Source organism: Talaromyces marneffei, chromosome 4 (genome assembly GCF_009556855.1).
Source record: "Talaromyces marneffei chromosome 4, complete sequence".
Classification (NCBI taxonomy): Eukaryota; Fungi; Ascomycota; class Eurotiomycetes; order Eurotiales; family Trichocomaceae; genus Talaromyces; species Talaromyces marneffei.
Window position 1 is genome coordinate 1,364,635 of NC_072351.1, and position 14,639 is coordinate 1,379,273.

At 46.5% G+C, this 14,639-nt stretch overlaps 8 protein-coding genes across 8 annotated transcripts; 5 read left to right on the forward strand and 3 right to left on the reverse strand.

The window, feature by feature from the left end:
- Positions 1 to 156: 156 nt before the first annotated feature.
- Positions 157 to 1,211, forward strand: EYB26_005554 (uncharacterized protein; the record flags this gene model as incomplete). Its single annotated transcript, XM_054264839.1, has 4 exons — positions 157 to 254; positions 311 to 717; positions 776 to 1,012; positions 1,072 to 1,211. The coding sequence occupies 4 exons, from the start codon at positions 157 to 159 to the stop codon at positions 1,209 to 1,211; spliced, it is 882 nt and encodes a 293-aa protein (XP_054120814.1).
- Positions 1,212 to 1,969: 758 nt separating this feature from the next.
- EYB26_005555 (uncharacterized protein) lies at positions 1,970 to 2,905 on the forward strand (the record flags this gene model as incomplete). The annotated part of the gene is made up of 1 exon (XM_054264840.1): positions 1,970 to 2,905. The coding sequence occupies one exon, from the start codon at positions 1,970 to 1,972 to the stop codon at positions 2,903 to 2,905; it is 936 nt and encodes a 311-aa protein (XP_054120815.1).
- A 540-nt stretch (positions 2,906 to 3,445) lies between these two features.
- Positions 3,446 to 4,919, reverse strand: EYB26_005556 (uncharacterized protein; the record flags this gene model as incomplete). The annotated part of the gene is made up of 5 exons (XM_054264841.1): positions 3,446 to 3,519; positions 3,591 to 3,913; positions 3,965 to 4,647; positions 4,711 to 4,760; positions 4,823 to 4,919. The coding sequence occupies 5 exons, from the start codon at positions 4,917 to 4,919 to the stop codon at positions 3,446 to 3,448; spliced, it is 1,227 nt and encodes a 408-aa protein (XP_054120816.1).
- Positions 4,920 to 5,471: 552 nt separating this feature from the next.
- Positions 5,472 to 6,620, forward strand: EYB26_005557 (uncharacterized protein; the record flags this gene model as incomplete). The annotated part of the gene is made up of 1 exon (XM_054264842.1): positions 5,472 to 6,620. The coding sequence occupies one exon, from the start codon at positions 5,472 to 5,474 to the stop codon at positions 6,618 to 6,620; it is 1,149 nt and encodes a 382-aa protein (XP_054120817.1).
- A 338-nt stretch (positions 6,621 to 6,958) lies between these two features.
- On the reverse strand, positions 6,959 to 9,968 carry EYB26_005558 (uncharacterized protein; the record flags this gene model as incomplete). The annotated part of the gene is made up of 2 exons (XM_054264843.1): positions 6,959 to 7,227; positions 7,316 to 9,968. The coding sequence occupies 2 exons, from the start codon at positions 9,966 to 9,968 to the stop codon at positions 6,959 to 6,961; spliced, it is 2,922 nt and encodes a 973-aa protein (XP_054120818.1).
- Positions 9,969 to 10,520: 552 nt separating this feature from the next.
- EYB26_005559 (uncharacterized protein) lies at positions 10,521 to 11,105 on the forward strand (the record flags this gene model as incomplete). The annotated part of the gene is made up of 6 exons (XM_054264844.1): positions 10,521 to 10,545; positions 10,615 to 10,671; positions 10,745 to 10,783; positions 10,844 to 10,871; positions 10,933 to 10,996; positions 11,067 to 11,105. 6 exons carry the CDS (start codon positions 10,521 to 10,523, stop codon positions 11,103 to 11,105), a joined length of 252 nt encoding a protein of 83 aa, XP_054120819.1.
- Positions 11,106 to 11,401: 296 nt separating this feature from the next.
- On the reverse strand, positions 11,402 to 11,716 carry EYB26_005560 (uncharacterized protein; the record flags this gene model as incomplete). Its single annotated transcript, XM_054264845.1, has 2 exons — positions 11,402 to 11,554; positions 11,612 to 11,716. 2 exons carry the CDS (start codon positions 11,714 to 11,716, stop codon positions 11,402 to 11,404), a joined length of 258 nt encoding a protein of 85 aa, XP_054120820.1.
- A 2,173-nt stretch (positions 11,717 to 13,889) lies between these two features.
- EYB26_005561 (uncharacterized protein) lies at positions 13,890 to 14,285 on the forward strand (the record flags this gene model as incomplete). Its single annotated transcript, XM_054264846.1, has 3 exons — positions 13,890 to 14,027; positions 14,097 to 14,144; positions 14,205 to 14,285. 3 exons carry the CDS (start codon positions 13,890 to 13,892, stop codon positions 14,283 to 14,285), a joined length of 267 nt encoding a protein of 88 aa, XP_054120821.1.
- Between the last annotated feature and the right edge of the window lie 354 nt (positions 14,286 to 14,639).

Here is a 14,639-nt window from a genome sequence, read left to right on the forward strand (position 1 = left end):
TGTCAAAATAAATTGTCGGAAAATCCTTTGCGGGCAGCGGGAAGCTCACCCATGCCAAGCCTCGAGGCCTACAGTTCGTAGCTTCAATCCGCCCGCTCAACCAACGTCAGAACTGCCACCATTCTGAATATTCATGGACGCCGCAACATAATCAACATGATGATTTCAAGGAAACTGATGCTGCTGGCTCTTAGAGCTGCCGTTGTTGATGCCCTCAGAGACACATCACCTTTCATCCTTCTTTCCACTTCAGAGTAAGCCTATACTGCCCTGTTGGAGCGACCAGACTGGCTAATAGAATGATAACTAGATTGCTTTCCTCTGCTTCCTCGAACGTCGTATCCGCAACTTCTCTACTCAGCGATGTCTGGAGTAGCTTAAAGACTTGTCCGTCGGACTATTATATCATTGCGACCCAGCCAGGTGTCCACGCTACCGACTACTCGACTCAGAAGGCAACACCGCGTCTCCGGGAAAAGGTGCTAGGAAATGACAAGGCAATTCGTTCCAACATAACAGTTACAGAGGTCGTGGGTCTATTAGACCCGACATTTATTCGAAATGGCTTGGAACAGGAGTGCGGTGCACAAGTGACCAAGATAGATGGAGGAGCAAGCGGCATATCTCTCGAGTTTAAAAGTGGACCAAGGGTTATAGACATTACATTTCCTGCTCTGTCTCTGCATGAGTCGCGCTTGCAAGAATTGTCCCACAATGGTATTTTCTACTCTATCTTTTGGGGGCGATGAAGGACGGTGCTGACAAACTGGAATAGATGCCGTGCTTGCGGATGTTCTCGACCACATCCCATCCTCCAAATATACGCTCATCTATGTCACCACTCCCCGCGAGTATGAAGATGAAGACTTAAGCTCTATCAATTACGGCTCTAGTGATGATCTCCAAGAACCAATTCACCAAGATTTGAAACGCGATTTCGCGGAATCGATCCGGGAGGATGACACGTCCGATAACAGATCACTCTTCCAGAAATACCAATTCCTGAGCCCAGGTATGGCTACAACATTAATTATCTATTGACGGGTTTATGCCACTAACGCAATCATTCAGGTATCTTTATGGGCTTCGTCGTCGCATTCGTCCTTATCACGATTCTGTATGTCGGCATCTCTGCGCTGGTCGGCCTTGAGGTGCCCTACGCTGCTTTTGAGAAGGACACATCGCCCAATTCCCAGAAAAAGCAGCAATAAATCATTTTAATGACGGCTTGGTTCTGTGAACTAGTTTTGCTATCAGCATTTTCGTCATTTGACTGTTCGCAGTTTTGTATATTGGGGATGCGACGAATTGACTTTTTGTATTGTTATTCTGGCGTATTAGGTGCCATTTATTAATGATACTTGTGCAACCATGGTTTTGAGGAAACACTCCACCTTACCATTATAATAATTGTGTCCTAATTGTAAGGATCAGAAACAATGTTCTTATTTTCTGAGACACTTTTCCAAGTTTAGTTACATAGAACACATGGAAACGCACGTGATTATTCAACAGGGGCGCCAAGGCAAGCAATAAGGATGGACCAGACCAGGCAGAGGAACGGCGCTTCATCGCCCCTCTAACAAACTACACCATCCAACTCCGATTCAGACTCGAGATTGATTCAGTTCCACTCGTTCAGATATACACCGCTTGCTCGCTTCTCACGACACTCTTTCTCTCTCTCAGACCCTCGTTTCATTTCAGTCACCAGCCATTGACATCCTGGGGATTGTTGGCTAGCGCTTTGACTACCTAGACGTTGAACGGATTGCAATTTTGGGTATCGACGACGAGTCATTCATTCTTGGTTTGAGCTTTGAGATTTTTACAAAATAAAAAACGGCATCAGAAAAGGATGTTTTGATCGATGCCCGGTACGTGTGATATTTGATCGATCAACATTCCATTCCAATCCTGGAATATTCTGTACCTTCCACGCCAACGTCTATACATATCCACACCCACAATGAACCTCTTTCGCAATCGAATGGCTTCTCAGCCATACTCTCTTCTTCTTGGTTTACTAGCGACATTCTTATTGCTCAGTCGAGTACATGGTGCCTCAGATACCGGTCTTCCCAGACTCAGCACGGCTACCGACACTTCGACTACAACCACTGCAACAGGCACAACTACAGCAACGACATCGACGGGTACAGGTCTTCCGCCATTAACATCTACATCCAGCTCTCTCACAGACATCCCTACCGCCACCGTTCCACCAACCTCTAATGCACCGTATATGCAACAGTCCAGCCTGCCCGAAGGCACCGTCTTCATCGCCGTCGGAGCGGGACTAGGATTCATCGGATTATCAGTCTTGATATGGCGTGCGATGGTTGCCTGGTCCATCAACCGCTCCGTCCGAAAAGCCGCTTACCAGCAAACCAAATCCAACATGAAGGCCGCCGCCGTCCTACGACGAAGCAGTAGGCGCAAATCCCACCGTCGCTCTGGTACCAGTGGTCGTCGTCGTTCCCGTCGCGAAACCCGCGGCACATCAATGAATATGGAGAAACTTTCATCAAGGTCTGATCGACAGAGTCATGTATCTACCAAAACCCCCGCCACGCAAAGCAGTCTGTTCTTCTCGCCAACTGCGGGCGCTGGAAGTCATCAATCTCTCAATAGGACATCCACATTCCTGCCGGCTGGGTATTATGCGGCTGGGAATACAGCGATGGGAAGTCATAGTCAGGTCAATCTTGGACGAAGCCCGCCGGGAACACCGAGTTCGCCTCCTACTCATGTCCTTGATGTCCCTCTTAACCGCACATCGCATCATTTGGGTGCATCGACTAGTTCATTGAACCTGAATGCGCCGCCTCAGGGAAGAGTGCCGAGTGCTTATCTCGAGGATCTTTTTGATAACCATCCTCCTACTCGGCCCAGCGGGCAGTAAATCACCCCTAATGAACCTTTTCGACTTGTTTGAAATGACAAAAAAAAAAGAAACATACATGTATCTAATACTGGTTTTTTATCTCCGTCATCTATGTCTATATACATAACACCAACGCAAACTCTCTCTCTCTCTCTTTACATTTCATCGTTTTTATTTTCGGTTTATCGAGTCGGCTCTTTCCTTCATGACATAACATGTCACTTGGCGTGTTGGGGGCAATGGGCGTTTCGACTTCTGCTGCTTTGCTGTTGGATTGTACATTTTGCGTCAGAGATCTTCATAATTTATATAGTTTCCTCGTAATGTAGCATTGCAAATACTTGTCATCGTCCCGACATCTTTGATGGTGGGGAGTTCATTGTTTCTTTATAGTATGTGAATAAATATATAAGTATATATTGATATATATTCATATATATACAGGCGGAAGAAGTTGCAAATATATCAGAAACCAGCAATTGCTAAATCATGGGGTATATATAACATCTGCATAAATAGACAACCCAACACCGTACAACAACCGTCTATAAATCATCTCTAGGTTTCGTTTAATTTCCCATTAAAATCGCTCAGTAATACATCGTCTAGACCAGAGCCGCGATTACTCCGCACTATAACATTTAATATTAGCAATTATCCCAAGAAAATCGTGGTATGAATAAATAGATAGATAGATACTCACCCCATTCAGTCTCGACTCGGAAGAATATCCAAATCCACCGTCTAGCAATTTCCAAAAATAAAAGCAGAAAAATGCCGCTTTCAAAGTTATTCACTTTATCCAAATGAGGGGAAAGGCGAGATAGCCAGGTGAATCGTAAGACCAGATCGATGCCAATAACGCCGTAGTACATTTCGTCGCGTGGGAAGATGCGCCGCGGACGAAGACCGAATGGGTAGTCTCGCTGCCTGGTGCCGCTGTTTGGCGAGAAGAGGTTTAGATCCCAATCTTTTGTGACGTCCCAGTAGAAGGAATATGCGGAATTGACAAAACAGGAGAGGGCCCTGAATTAGGTCAGGATTAGCGAGTTCAACAGACGGTGGAGATTGACATACCATAGACGCGAAATAGCGACTTCGCCAAGTGCATGGGTTGTCTCTTGGCTGTAATTGCGCTCCATATTGCTGAATATAATCACGGGAAAAGCCGTAGCGTACTTCAGTGCGTTCGCCAAATGCTGACCACCCCATCCATCATTTTTGTGTCCGCCGCGCCGCACCCGAAAGAACTCGATCAGACACTGCCTAAATCGTATCGCATACGGAATCGCAATGAGCAAGGGAACTATAAGTCTTCCTCCACACATCCGATTCGGCTTCCCGGTGCTCGACTCCTTCGAAGAGAAGAACATACAATAGTTGATGTATATCTCCGCAAGAACTTTGGAATAACTCGTCAATGCATCCGCCAGGAGCACATCTCCGAACTTCCCATCTTGCGCCTCTGCCAACCCTCCCAAACTGATTCGTCGGAGAGAAGCGAAAAACCTACTGCGCCCATTTCGCGAAAGACGGTGGAACGGGAAGAGGAGTATGACCAAGATTAGGACGATGTAACTTTGTGGAATGATTTCCCATGCAAGAACCCTTTCTGTCGAGCCACGGGTTGTCATCCAAAACAAGAGCAAAAAGACTCCCAGGGGAATCGAGAGAAGAGTCGCCAGGCGGTAGGTCGAATGATGATGCGTTAGTTGCTGCGGCGAGGAGCGCGAGGGATATCGAATTAAAGCAGGAACATCCTATTGAAGATATTAGCATGCGCCAAAAACTGGCAGCGCACATCCAAGTCCAGTTGGGCTTACTATTTTCGCCAATGACAAGTAGTGAAGATTAATACCCCATCCCCAAAAGCCTAGTGCCATGTAACAATTTCATTAGTTAGACACAACCACTTGAGTCGAGGCTCGTGCTTACCTGCCACCAGCAAAATTGCTACACGAAACGGAAGGGGGAAGAGGTTGCTAAAGCGGTCTAGCTCTTCTGGAGGCTGGACTCCGCCGCTATCAGCCATGGTAGACAGGATGGCGGAGACTTTTATTTCAGGGGAGAAAAGAGCCGCGGACGATGAAGCTGCTCGAGACGAGAAATAGGGAGGGACAAGCGTCTCGATCAGGGAGAAACAATCATGATAAAGGCATTGGTCTTGGAATACAGATAGATATTCCAACAACAAGCATGCAATTGATTTGTATCAACTGCACTATCAAGCTGTTAGAGCAAATAAAGACGTTGGATGTTTTAGACTTTCAGGTGTCGACTCGAAGATTAAGATGATCAACAAGGTAAAGTCACATGACATGTTGATACATTTGTATCATTTTAATGGCCAAGAAAGGAAACAAGCTCCCGGAATAGTCACGTGGACGATGCCGAGGGGGAGCCTCGGCCGGAATGAGAGACGAAGTATATCGGCTACAAGTTGAACAACAAGTCTACTTACTTTCTCTTCACTCAATAAACGATAAAACCAGTGTCTAATTTGGAGCTGTCGTATGACTATTTTTTTTTTGCATATTGATGTCGTCCATGAGATTACGCGAGATCAACCACCAAAATTACAATAATGGCCGACAAGACGTCAGATAGCTCCGTCACGCCCTCCGAACAGTCGCCCGCCAACACAATAACCTCCGCTCCAACATCATATTTCTACCCCTTCGCAACATCTCCTGACATTATCCGCTCTCACGAGAAGGATGCTTATATTGTCTCGACTCTCACAAATCAATCACAATCAATTATACGCTCAATCAAGGGAGCGCGATACGCTCACGGCAACGCCGATACCATCAAGAACCTGACAGAACTCCTCTATTTCTCCCTCACAACATTGATTGGTAATCGAACGCTAGGCGAAGAATACTGCGATGTTGTGCAGCTTGAAACGGATACGTTACAACTGCCTTCAATCGTACGACGGTCCGGATACATATTCAGCAGTATAATAATACCTTGGGTCTTGGGTCGATCTTTACCTTCGATACGAGCGAGGTTTCGAGCAAGGCTAGAGCGAAGTATAGCCAGACAACGAGCAAGGGCGGCATTGAAAAGCACGCTTTTACAGACTGGCAATTCTTCGACGAAAAAGAAGAGCCAGTCGATGTTCAATCCGTTGCGCATTCAAGAATATATCCTAGAACATCTTGACTCGTTAACTTCGCCTTCGCATGTATACGCTCTGAGTCTAGCAACATTCTATTTCACAGGCGCATACTATCATCTGTCGAAACGTCTCTGGGGTCTTCGATACGTCTTCACAAAGCAAATCGGCGAGAGCGAACAGCGAGTCGGCTATGAAGTCCTAGGTGTGCTTCTGGTCTTACAAATGACCATACAGGGCATAGTCCACGTGCGCGATACTCTACAGCAGCCTTCCACCCAAACCGAGAAAATTGCAGATACGCAAGCAGCATCAGCATCGAAAGGCGACGCCCCATTATCCTCCGTCCAGAATCCAATATCAATACCAACTCTAACGGCTGCAATGGCACGTTATGACCTAGCCGAAAACCCGCAGGCAATTTCATGGATACCAGAGGGACAGCATCAAAAGTGCACACTGTGTCTTGAGCCGTTCAAGGATCCTAGTGTGACTACATGCGGACATGTGTTTTGTTGGACTTGTATTAGGGACTGGGTCCGGGAGAAGCCGGAGTGTCCGTTGTGTAGGCAGGAGGCGCTTCCTTCGAAGATATTGCCTGTTCGGGGTTAATAATCCGTCTAGGAAACTTTTGCACAATGGCGTTTATTCTGCGGTTTTGGGGGTTCTTATCTGTGTATATGCTAGAATTATGTGATATCATCGGGGTCATTATGTTTACCTGTTATTGGAGCTTGGATATATTCATTTCATTCTACTTGATCAATGAGAATATGAGATTGTAAAGAAGTGTATGTCCAGAAAACTAACGCTAGACAAATGCCAAAAGAGATGCGCTCCTAGAAGAGAAATGTGCCAAGAGACGGGTGATGTGTATAAACACACACACAAAAGTGTTTGATAGTAGAATGCTCCATCTAGAGACATTCCGATGCATATATGCAGTAAAATCATGCCGGATCCAAGTTCTTACTCTTACTCTCATTGTTGGCCGCGACAGCATCCTCTTCCCCCGTCTCCACCAGCTCCAACGACACCTTCATGCGCACGCTAAGTTCAGCTACTTCGTCCTCTATCTCGCCTTTATCCTCTTCGGCCAAGAGAATGGGGAGATTGAGTTCCGCAAAAGCTGGCAATGGAGGTATGGGGTTTAATGCTTTTCTCTTCGCTTCTAACGTATTATAGAGGCATATGCATGCATAAGCGTCTGAGGCGGCATCTATATACAAAACGGTGGTACTCAGTCAGTTTTATGGTTTGTAGCCGGCTGAAAGGCTGAAAAAAAAGGGGGTGCAATAAGGACTCACATTGAACTTGAGCGTAATCCAAGGGTTTGGTCCAATCACTCTTCCGCACGTCGCTGTCTTTCCTCAATGGCAGCCCTAACAACTCCTCAACCTGTTGAGCCAAATTGACAGCGCGTCGATTAACCGATTTTGGCTGCGTTGAGCCGTACTTGACAAGTTTGTATAAATGGCTGAGTTCGAATTGGCCCCGGGTATCAATGTCCAGATGCCGCCGGATGCGTGAGCAATCTGCCTTGATGGATACGCCTACTTTGACGGTATCGGTAGACTCGAGGAGTAATTTCAGGGACGGTGGAACCAAGTCATGGATTTCATTACCCTTGAAGAGTGCAATATGAAACAGTGCTATGCGTTCCTCATTGGCGATTTGAATCAGAGACACATTGCTCTTGATCCCAGATGTGGTTTGAGCTTGAGGTTTCCACTCAATATCGAAGCCTAATAGCTTACTGTCGGAAAATAGGGCAGCCGCTCGCTCGGCATGTTCAAGATTTTTGCAATAATGAATACCGATCTTTCGTCCGTCTGGTGTTTTGTACTGGTTATAGCTCCAGAACTGAGGTTTGCTGTCGCCAGTTGCACCGATAGGAGGTTCATCGGAATTATCGAGTACTACATGAGACGACATTATGCCGGAAGGCTCTGCATCGGAGACCAAAGATATCGCTGCATCCTTGTTTCCCACTTGAACTATCTGGTCCTTTTGGATCAGCGCTATTTCCGGCTCAGATACCCCGCATTGCTGCCCGTCATCGTTCATGAAAACCCTAGAATCTGTACAATATCCACGACGTGATGCCGTCGCAAGTGCGTTAGGCTTCGGATTTGTGCTTTCTGCAAGTTCCAATTTCGTCCGATACTTGTTGATTAGGGCCAGTAGACGAGACCTAGCTGTCCAACTTTCTTTCGTACGTGCTGGTGGCTGCGCCTCACTCAAATGTCGTCCTATTCGCGTTGCTCGAATTGGGCTGGGAGTTCTTATCGTGGTTGCTTTCTTGGGCATCACATAGCGTGACTCGCTTGATCCTCGTGGTTGTATTTCTCGTTTAGAAGATGGGGAGTAGTCCATGAGCTTAATTGTATCAAAGACCGTAGGGTGTCTCTCATTGTCGAACTTGGCAACCGCTTCTTCGAGATTCATAGCTCGTGACACGCTACCCATTGCATCAATATAAAGGAAAAAACGGCGTAGGTCAGAACTGATAGGGTCTTTGGGAGTGAACAAGCCTTGGGCAATGGTGCTAGGGACTCCGCCGAGCCTAGTGACCTTGTCCTCGGTTTCCAACCTTATCCAGGTGTAGTAACTACTCGCCTCGACGCTGTTTAAGAAATTCCCCCGCATAACATCAAACTCCTTCTTCCATCCTGTTAAGAAGTCTTTCGACTTAGACTTGGAATTTCCCATCGCTTCGAAGATTTTTTGAAGTCGAAAGACCTCGCTACGCAAGTTTCGAGTAGATGCGTTAAGCATATGGAACGGGTAGTAAATATCGAGATGCCTCCACGCTATATCAAGATCCACACTGCGCGGAGCGCCTTCTTTCCATCGGTGGAGGTACCAGTGGGCCAAGAGCGATGGTATCCCGTGGGAATCGATCTCATTATACAGGCGAACGAAGTCCATCTTCATGTCAGATGCAAGCATGAAGATACATAGGGGATCGTAATAATGTTGGACCATGGTGTAAATGTGAGTTTTCCCCAAAGGACCACTCCATCGCAGCACACGCTTCGTTGCTCGATAGTTGTGAAGTTTGGATGTTAAGTTAAAGGCGCTGTCACTTATTTTTCGCCGCATCGCCTCAAGGCGAAAACGCCCTTTGACGATGTTTGCAGCTATCTCTTTGAGAGCCAAGGAGATATCACGAGTTGCCAAGCCGATATTCAAGCCCGCATATTGTAACTGTATATATCGGGAGTGGAACCTATCTAGTGGCTCAAGAATTTTCTCAACGTTTCTTTTGGCTGAGGCAATAGGGGTGACATGATTATCAGAAAGTCTCTCAGCAAGCAAGCCAAGCGATGTTGCGAAAAGATTTAATTGCATTTCCAAGTTGATTCTTCGAGATGCCAGTCTGATCCGTTGCAGAGCGTGGCGGCAATTCGATACTTCAGTTTCGCAATGTTGGATAAACATAACATTATTGCTAATGTATGACTCAATTTCACCAAATTCGGGATACTTGATGAGAAAATATTCCTCTAAAGATTGGCTCCCAACGTTGACTGAAGACACACTGCTGGCGATCACTTGTTCGTAGCGTTTCATCCATTTTTCATGGGCCCGTCTTTGATCCTCCGCATAGCGTCGCATAGATTCAAAGTTTTGTTTGACATTCTGCACTAGAATGATTCCATCGCGTAGCTCGTTAGCATGCAGGTCAGCCCAATTTTGGAGCTCTTCCCTCCGTCGTATCAATGCCTGCTCTTGTTCACTCTTCTTCCGAGCCCTTGCTTCCGCTATTTTTCGTCTTTGACGAACCACACGACTCATTTCAGAGCTACTGCTTGTGATATCATCTTCATCCTCCTCATCGAACCCATCGAACCCATCGCTTCTTTTGGGTGCGCAAGCGGAGAACTGGCGCGTGCCATCTCCAATCTTGAGTAGCTGGTCGAATCCGCGTAGAGGGCGAAGTCGAGAGGGGAACATGGCGGTATGGCGGTCATGGTGAGTAATCGGCTGATGGGATCGGCACGATTGGGTTAACAATTGTCTTTTGTATGAGCTGCGCAAGTTGACGCTATTGCGAGCTCTTGGTGGGTAAGCAGCGCCATTGGGGGGCCAAACTGCTATTGGTTTGACGCTTTGGCGCATTGGAAAGGACCATCCTTGTCAAATGTGACAATCACGGACGGTAAAATCAATCTGCTTGCAGTCAGGTTGTCGGAAACGTTGAGACCAACATCCCGGAAATCGATGTTTAAGAACACTCAAAGCTATCTTTGAAAGTTTACACTTTACGCAGTTTACGGGGTTATTATGGGACTAGTCCTGAACAGGCTAGTGCGAAATCGAACGTCAAATCTAGTCCCGACCTGTATGCCCTCAAGATTTACGGTCCCTGGATCAAGCTCAATACACCACACTCTACTTGAATAAATTTTTACGTGAAAAGTTTCAATTAAGACGGCTTCTTCATTCTCGTTTTTTTGTCTGCCCTCGGTCCTTTGACAAAGTCTACCATAAATACCTTGACACACAATGGCTTCCCAACTGTTACCCCTCGGTAAGAAACACCTTTATGCGATGTACCGATTCTACTAATTGTTCATTGTTACTAACGATATCGAACAAGAATTGATTGACAAGTGTGTCGGCTCCAAGATCTGGGTGGTGATGAAAGGCGACAAGGGTATGCTCAGACTGAGTCTGCTTCAAGCTCAAAGAGGACGCGAGAATGATTTGGGGCTGAACACTGCTTATAGAATTTTCTGGTACTCTTCTTGGGTTCGATGATTACGTCAGTACGTACAAACCCTTATTAGTCGAGGTTATATGCGCTGGTCATACTAACAACGATATAGATATGGTTTTGGAAGATGTGACAGAGTTGTATGTTTCATATGAAAAAAGCTGGGTGTTGTTACATATCTCTAATCAAAAAAAATTACAGTGACTACGCCGGCAACCAAGAAAAGCTTCCCAAGATTCTACTGAACGGTAACAATGTTTGCATGGTGAGTCTCCAGACACCCCCAACATCTAGATCCACGGATATAGAGAAACTGACGAATTTTATGCAAATAGTTGATTCCAGGCGGCGAAGGGCCTGTGGGCAGCTCATAGAAAGAGCAAAAAACCTTTATGAATTTCATGTGCCAAGCTACCTAGCTAATTACGGAGTACTTAATGAATCAAAGTGAATGAAACGTTGACGACACTTCTTTTTCTATCCTTGACACACCATCAGCCAATGCTGCGCTCAAAATCAGGCAATGGATGACACACTGGGGCATTGTATTCTTATCATAGGAGTTTTCGCCTATTCCTAGTCGAGACTAGGGGAATGCCGAATCTTCCCTGATCTTATCAGTTTGCATCGTTATCTCTCACCTAGTTAGAAGGATCTAGGTGGTACTGTACTAGACGGCATAAATGCCTGCAACAATCCGCAAGCCACCAGATCGTCTGGCATCGAGGCTAGGCACCATCCAATTGAAGCCATCGCTGTTAAGATCTTTGTTCGGTTGGTATCGTCCGGTATGCGCCGCCGTTATGTAGGAATACCCTGCATTCTATGATCCATCTAAGTTACAGAAGACTTCTAGAAGACGATAAGCACTAGGACGTACATATGCACGTAGTATGTAGCCGTTCAAATGAATCGGTAGGGCGGGACTGGCAGAGCGATATTGTGTGATGTGATTTGAGCTATGGGCATCCGGTGCCGGATGCATCTTTCTATGGATATTTATGCTTCTAGGTAGGATAACTGATTGATCGCCGGATTGCGTTGGAGTCGCCTCATGGACTTTGCCGTCTATCAGGTCCAAGGAAAGATGATCATACCCCTTCCCTCATCTACCTGCTTCCACGGACATATGCCATCAACTCTAAAGTCAAATGCCGACATTTGAAATAGGAAGGAGCAGAGCATGCTGCTGTCCGGGTTGATGACGTTCCTCGGTTGCAACAACACAGGGTCAAGCTCCTGCCTCCATACCTGAAACTTAAATGTCAAATAGGAAGGAGAACTCCGTCTGTCTGGGTTGGTTTGATGACGTTCATCAGTGCCAGGAGGTCAAAGGGCAATATCGAAATCCTCACCACGGGTTATTTCAGAACTCAAACCGCGGAATATGATATCTCCACTGTGGGCATCATCGACTTATACCAAGTTCCGACTCCAAATTATCCACAAAAGGAGTCATGAACGGCATGCCCATGGACGGAGCTGTGGTATAGACTTGATGAGCGCGTCCCGGATTATTGACGATCCTCCCGCATCGTTTCCTGGAAGAAGCCATCGACAAGAAGGTGGGTGCCTATGTAGTATAGTTTAAAGAATGGCTATCCCTCATAGACCGAATTTTCTCTGTTATTACCAGGTCGGCACTCTTATGGGACCGTTATTAGTCTCCTTTTTACGGAGTCCACTACGGAGTGCTCCGTACATCTCCTCCATACGTAGTAGAACTCTCCTTTCTTTGACACACTGGATCTCTTTCCCCAACGGACGGTAGACTCCATAGTTGGTTAAGCTAGTCCTCGTGATTAATCGTCTTACCCCAGGTTCCTAGCCAGAAGATGGATCTCATGAGGTCAAGAGCAGGCAAAATGTGGAATCTTGTACGTAAACAGCTCGGCCTCATGGAGGAAATATTAAACACGCTCTCTGAGCCTCTGCGATGCATCGGTGTTGCTTTGGGCAAAATACGCCTAACTTACTCTGTGGTCTTGGGCCGTGGCGCGATGAGATTGAGTCCTGATCGCCCTCCACGTATCTAGATTGGGACTAATAGCGTCGCATCGGAGGCGTTCAGACCCACGAGTTAGAGGATAATTGAATACCGCTAGTATTGCGCTTGCCAATGTTCCCATTACTACGGTAGTACTGTTAGTACGTACATCGTACAGGACCAGAGCTTCGTACTATTAAGAAATATCTCTTTTAGTCACGGGGCAAAGTAATGGCAATTCAATTCATGTCATTGACGAAGCTCCATTGGCTGGAGGGGTGCTTACTAAGTGCGATCCGGCGTTTTCAGTGGATAAAGATGAAGCTCGTTCCCCCTTCAGGTGGTGGTCCAATGCCCTCCACCCTTTATCAGTGCTCAGTAGACTTTTTACCCCATACCCTACTCCCCTACTCCGTACTAGTACGACGGAGTAAAATTATTCGCATCACGCCACTAAGAGCTAGGCTGACTGTTAGTTCGAACCGACGAGTCGACATGATTCAGTCGTCTCGTGTTGTTTCGTCGGTCTCTTCCGTATATCATATCATATGCATGATGGAGAAGGCTGTACATAGTAAAGGCACATCGCCGAGTTAGCCTTTAGAGATAAAAAATGGCGCAACCAAAAGTCGGGGAAGGCGGCCCGGCGAGATCGGAGTCCCTTTTCAGATCTCCTTCTTTCTACGGAGTAAGCTAACTAACTCTGAGTGCTTACTAAGTTACGAGTATTCTGGGGATGAATAAACATTCAACCAATGAGTTGCCACCTGCCAGAATACAAAAGAGCATAAAGAACATGGAGATTCTGGGAATTACACAGAAGGGGGCGAATAATTAATACGGAGTAAGAGCTGGTTGGCTACGCGACGTAAAATCTAAGCCATCTGCCAGCCATGTTTTCGGTTCGGGATCGCCGTTTCCCTGTGTACGACCGAGGCTAAGCTACTGAGCCATTCCGCACCAACGGAAGAGCTTAGCTCATTCAAGGGAGAAAGAATTGACAATTCATTGCTGTCATGTTTTATGATAGTATCTGAATGGGGTGAGATTCTGTAGTTGGTAATTACATCTGGAGGAGACTGTTGGCTTTATCTACGGGGCAGTGTCATCTCTTAACAGAGGCAGATCACTCTTGATGGAGACAAGCAAGATAAGGACGACAGATGGAATCATGGAAGTCCTGACAGAGTGGACGACTCAGTGGAGGCAGATGATTTGCTTCGGCATCTTGGCAAAACGTTATTCCGGCTGGCTTATCAGTCCGTATCCACTAGTCAGAATTGACTCTGTACGGATGGCGTCGTATGCAGTAAGAACAGCAAATTTGCCCAGAGAAGCAATGAAATGGAACGCGTGGAAGACTGAGAATTTTTGGAAGCATCTCCGGTTCGGATATCGTGTTGATCTGTCTGATCGTGTTTACCAGGTAGTCATTGGCTGCCCGTCCAAATGCCAACCAAATGCCAACTAACCGCCAAGTTGCCAGGACAGAGCATCACGACGACCACTTGCCAGAAGCAGCCTGTCTCCCAACACCACCACCCAACACGAATTTACGACAGAGTAGTTTCCAGCCTTAGTCTATATGGCCTTTTTTTTTTTTTTCATTCAGTGCGCCCGCTAACAGGAGTAGAAGGATTAATTGTACGTACTCATAATAGTACAAAATGCAAACTGAAGAGTAGTGCGTAGCTATGTAGCAGTACTAGTACTAGTACTTGCTACGAGTACGTGCCATCCAGCGTCGTATGCGTGATCCGAATTTCTACTCCGTTGAGCGGTCTCCACCAGAGCAAACCGTGGCCCCGTTAGCCTGCTAAGCCGAGAAAATACAGGTGGGGGGCCCAGCATTCCTCCCTGATAGGATTATTCCAGACTAATCCCAAACGTCCATAGCTCTCCGTTCTTTCTAACGAATGGG